At 33.3% G+C, this 4,294-nt stretch overlaps 1 protein-coding gene across 1 annotated transcript; it reads right to left on the bottom strand.

Moving 5' to 3' along the window:
• Positions 1 to 1,506: 1,506 nt before the first annotated feature.
• Positions 1,507 to 2,517, bottom strand: LOC122505070. Its single transcript, XM_043616490.1, has 2 exons — positions 2,445 to 2,517; positions 1,507 to 2,015 (listed from the first exon to the last, which is right to left on the bottom strand). The coding sequence occupies exons 1-2, from the start codon at positions 2,515 to 2,517 to the stop codon at positions 1,507 to 1,509; spliced, it is 582 nt and encodes a 193-aa protein (XP_043472425.1).
• Positions 2,518 to 4,294: the final 1,777 nt, after the last annotated feature.

Raw genomic sequence — 4,294 nt, 5'->3', positions numbered from 1 at the left:
CAGGGTTCGAAGATGCTATTAAAATATCGTCTATATATAGAAAGACGTAGTCCAATTTGTCGAGAGCTTTATTAATGTATCTTTGGAAGGTCTGTCCCGCGTTCCTTAATCCGAAAGTAGTGGCAGTATATTCGAATAAACCAAAAAGGGGTTTTCCAGATGATTTCGGGATATCTTCCGAAGCAATCGGAATTTGGTAATAGGCTAGGTGGAGATCGAGTTTAGAGAAAATCTTTTTCCCATGAAGAATAGAAGACATATCATGAAGATGAGGAATTAGGTATCGATCGGGGATAGTTTGCGCATTTAGTTGCGAAAATCTCCACATATACGCCAAGAACCGTCTTTTTTCTTCTTCATAAGAATGGGTGTGGCCCAACTACTACTCGAAGGCCTACAGATACCTCGACGAACCATATCACGAAATGGTTTTTTAGCAATCAATAACCTATCAAGGGGTAGTCTTCTAGCCCGTTGCGCTGCAGGGGGGCTGAAAGTGTGAATGTTATGATAAACACCACAAGCTGGAACTGTCATCTCCTAATCTAAGCTGGTTATTTCGGGAAATTCCGAGACTATTCTACTGTAAGGATCATTGACTACTATATTATTAATTCCCGAGATAGGTGAAATTCTCAGTTCTCCTCGAATACCGAAATTTGTTTTAGAATCGATCAGCCTTTGATTTTTTACATCAACAATTAACTCGAAATTCGATAAGAAATCGGCTCCCAAAATTGGTCGAGGAACGTTAGCCACGCAAAATACCCAGGAAAATTCCTTTTTCAAACCCAAACTCAAATTCATTCGCTCCACACCGTAAGTCGTTATTTTTGTGTTATTTGCCGCATGTAAAACCAAATCGGTCTTTTTTCGGCCACGCAAATATTTTACAAGTATAATAGATAAATCCGACCCTGTATCAACAAGGAAAATCTGTCTAGAGTTTCGATCGCGTACATGGAGACGATGAGAACCTACGCCGGCAAAGCTCGTCCCAATGCAATGACGGCACATTAATTTCCCGACTCATTATGATTATAACAATTATTGTTTGATTGCTTGAATTTGAAAAACGAGATTCCGATATCGATCGGTGTCGGCAATCGTTTTGCATATTGTAATTGTGAGGACTCGAATGCCTAAATATGTCCTGAGAGCAGCTTTTATTATATTGATTGTGACGTGGATTAAGCGTACAGTCACACGATCTCATGCAAAACTTATGCATGCAGGTTGCCATGGTAGCGTTCAAGAGTGAGAGAGATAGGAAATTATTCTATCTCTCTCACTCTTGAACGCTACTACGGCAACCTGCATGCATAAGTTTTTCATGAGAAGGTCTGAACGCTCCCTAAACCCTCTTCTGTAATTGTTACTTCGATAACCTCTGCCATGTGAACGTCCCCTATAGTTGTTATATCCGCGATTGTAAGGACGATTGCGACCTCTGCCTTGATTATTATAATTATTGTTAAAATTATCATTATAATTGCTACTATTTTTTTAATCATTACGTTTAAGATCGCGAGATTTGCGGTTTGTTGATTTTTCAAATTCTGCTTTTAAAGATGCTACCTCAGCCGCTAAAATTTCGACTTTATCGGTCGCTGGGGCTGGAGGAGCCTCTATGTTAACAGCCGCGTTTTGAATACTAGCTAATCTATCTATATCTGCCATACTATCGGCCTTTTCAGCTAATTCGTTCAATGGTAATTGATTAAAAGATGCAAGAGCTAATTGATGTTGGTGGGGAAGTTTCGAAATAAAAATTGCTTTTAGTACGTCGTCAGTACACTCGCCTGTATTTAAACTTCTAAGTCTACTTAGCATTTGTGACGGTTTCCCACTAATTATAACGTCTCCTCGGATCATTTGTAAAACTCGAGATTCTTTAGAAATTGCGAAATGAGATATTAATTCGTTTTTTATTTGAGTGTACACGTTTTCCGGTTCTGGATTTGCCATAACGATGTGTCGCACGCAACGAAGCGATTCCGAATCTACTTGAGCAACTATAATTTCGTCGGGTTAGCGCAATATCAGACTTATTCGACAAACAAAGCAAGAACATACTTATTCAGAAAAAAGGCAAGAACATGCTTATTCAAAATATAAAGTAAAAACAAACGAATTCGCAAATTAACCTTTTTAGTCAGATTTTAAATTTTACTTTTGTACAATTGTTTTACGAATAATAACTTTTATTTAGTTCCATTGAGAATAATTTTTTTAATATTTTGTTTTTCTAATATGAAAAGTATTATTGAAATAAAATTATAATATTCTTGATAATTTAAAGTCTGACTAAAAAGGTTAATTTGCGAATTCGTTTGTTTTTACTTTTTTACTTTATATTTTGAATAAACATGTTCTTGCCTCTTTTCTGAATAAGTATGTTCTTGCCTTGTTTATCGAATAAGTATGATATTGCGCTAACCCACCGATTTGAACTTTTGCTAATTCCATTTCAATTCCATGTCTATCAAACACAGCTTCCGCTTGAGCGAACCACATTTCAGTATCGCTTGTACTAAAAGGAGGATGCTTAACGTGATAATGATTTTCGTGATTGACTTGTCTAACATTATTTTCGCCATTAACAACCGCGTCGACACGTATTTCCTGTAGTTAATTAGAAGCGGTCGGACGCAAAATCGAAACGGTTTGTTGTTGATTTGGAGCAGGTAGTTGTTGATTCTGTGTAACTCGAGCTTCGAGTTCGCGACGGGTTATTTGTTCAACGCGCCTATTTAACTCTATTTCGCGTTCGACTAAATTTGCTATTCTGAGAGCTATTTCACGATCCGCGTTAATTTGATAATTTTCTCGAGGAGTTACAGATGCGCGACCATTGGATGGTCCTGTAATGTTAGGAAGTGGTATGCGATTCGGATTATTTGTTGGATTATTTGTAAGAGAATTTTCTGCAGGAGGGCGATTTGTATCCCCATGATCCGCACGTGGATAAATTTCTATTGACATAAAAATCATTTAGCATCAATTTCTTTTGACATTAAATTCATTTAACGTAAATTTTTTTGTTATAAAATTCATTTGACATCAATTTCATTTGGCATAAATGTCATTTAACGTAATTCTCATTTGACATAAATATCATTAGACATAAAATTAGCTTGACATAAATTTCATTTGACGGGAATATCATTCAACATAATTATTATTTAACGTAAAATTAAATTTATATAAATTTCATTTAGCATAAATTCCATTTAACATAATTCTCATTTGGCATAAAATTTACTTGACATAAATTTCATTTGGTATAAGTCCCATTAAACATAATTTTCATTTGACATAAAGTTCACTTGATATAAACTTCATTTGACGGATAACTCATTACACATAATTCTCATTTGACATAAAATTCAGTTGTCATAGATTTTATTTTACATAAAGATCATTTGACATGGAAATATAGGCGTGAATTTCAAAATTGGCGAATCACAGTGATGTTGATAATATCTAATTGGTTACTTTTAAAATTCGCGCCGATATTGTTATGTAAAATGTAATTTGTGTAAAATGATTTTTATGTCAAATTAGAATTTTGTTGAATGACTTTTATAACAAATGAGAATTGTGTTAAATGTCTTTTATGTCAAATGAACTTTATGTCAAATGAAAATTATGTTAAATGGGATTTATACCCAACGAAATTTATGTCAAGTAAATTTTATGCCAAATGAGAATTATGTTAAATGGAATTTATGCTAAGTGAAATTTATATAAATTTAATTTTACGTTAAATAATAATTATGTTAAATGATATTCACGTCAAATGAAATTTATGTCAAGCTAATTTTATGTCTAATGATATTTATGTCAAATGAGAATTACGTTAAATGACATTTATGCCAAATAAAATTGAGGTCAAATGAATTTTATAACAAATAAAATTTACGTTAAATTAATTTTATGTCAAAAGAAATTGATGTTAAATGATTTTTATGTCAATAAAAATTTATGTTACATAATTTTTATGTCAAATGGGAATTAAGTTATCTGAGTTTTATGTAACATAATATCCATTAACGCCCAAATGACCAAAATTTTTACTTGGCCTTCAATACACGATTTCAGGGCTCGAACCAGTGAAAGTATTTAAAAATACGGACTTTACGGACCAAAAATGAAAAATTACGGACCATTTACGGACCAATTACTGACAAAAATATATAAAAGAAAATTTAGTTAAAACTATAAATTAGATTTTTTCATAACTAAAAAACATGAAGATATCGATAACTACGAGTCTTCGACACGAAGCGAT

This window comes from Leptopilina heterotoma, unplaced genomic scaffold (assembly GCF_015476425.1).
Source record: "Leptopilina heterotoma isolate Lh14 unplaced genomic scaffold, ASM1547642v1 Lhet_34, whole genome shotgun sequence".
NCBI lineage: Eukaryota > Metazoa > Arthropoda > Insecta > Hymenoptera > Figitidae > Leptopilina > Leptopilina heterotoma.
This window is presented reverse-complemented; position numbering and strand designations above follow the sequence as displayed.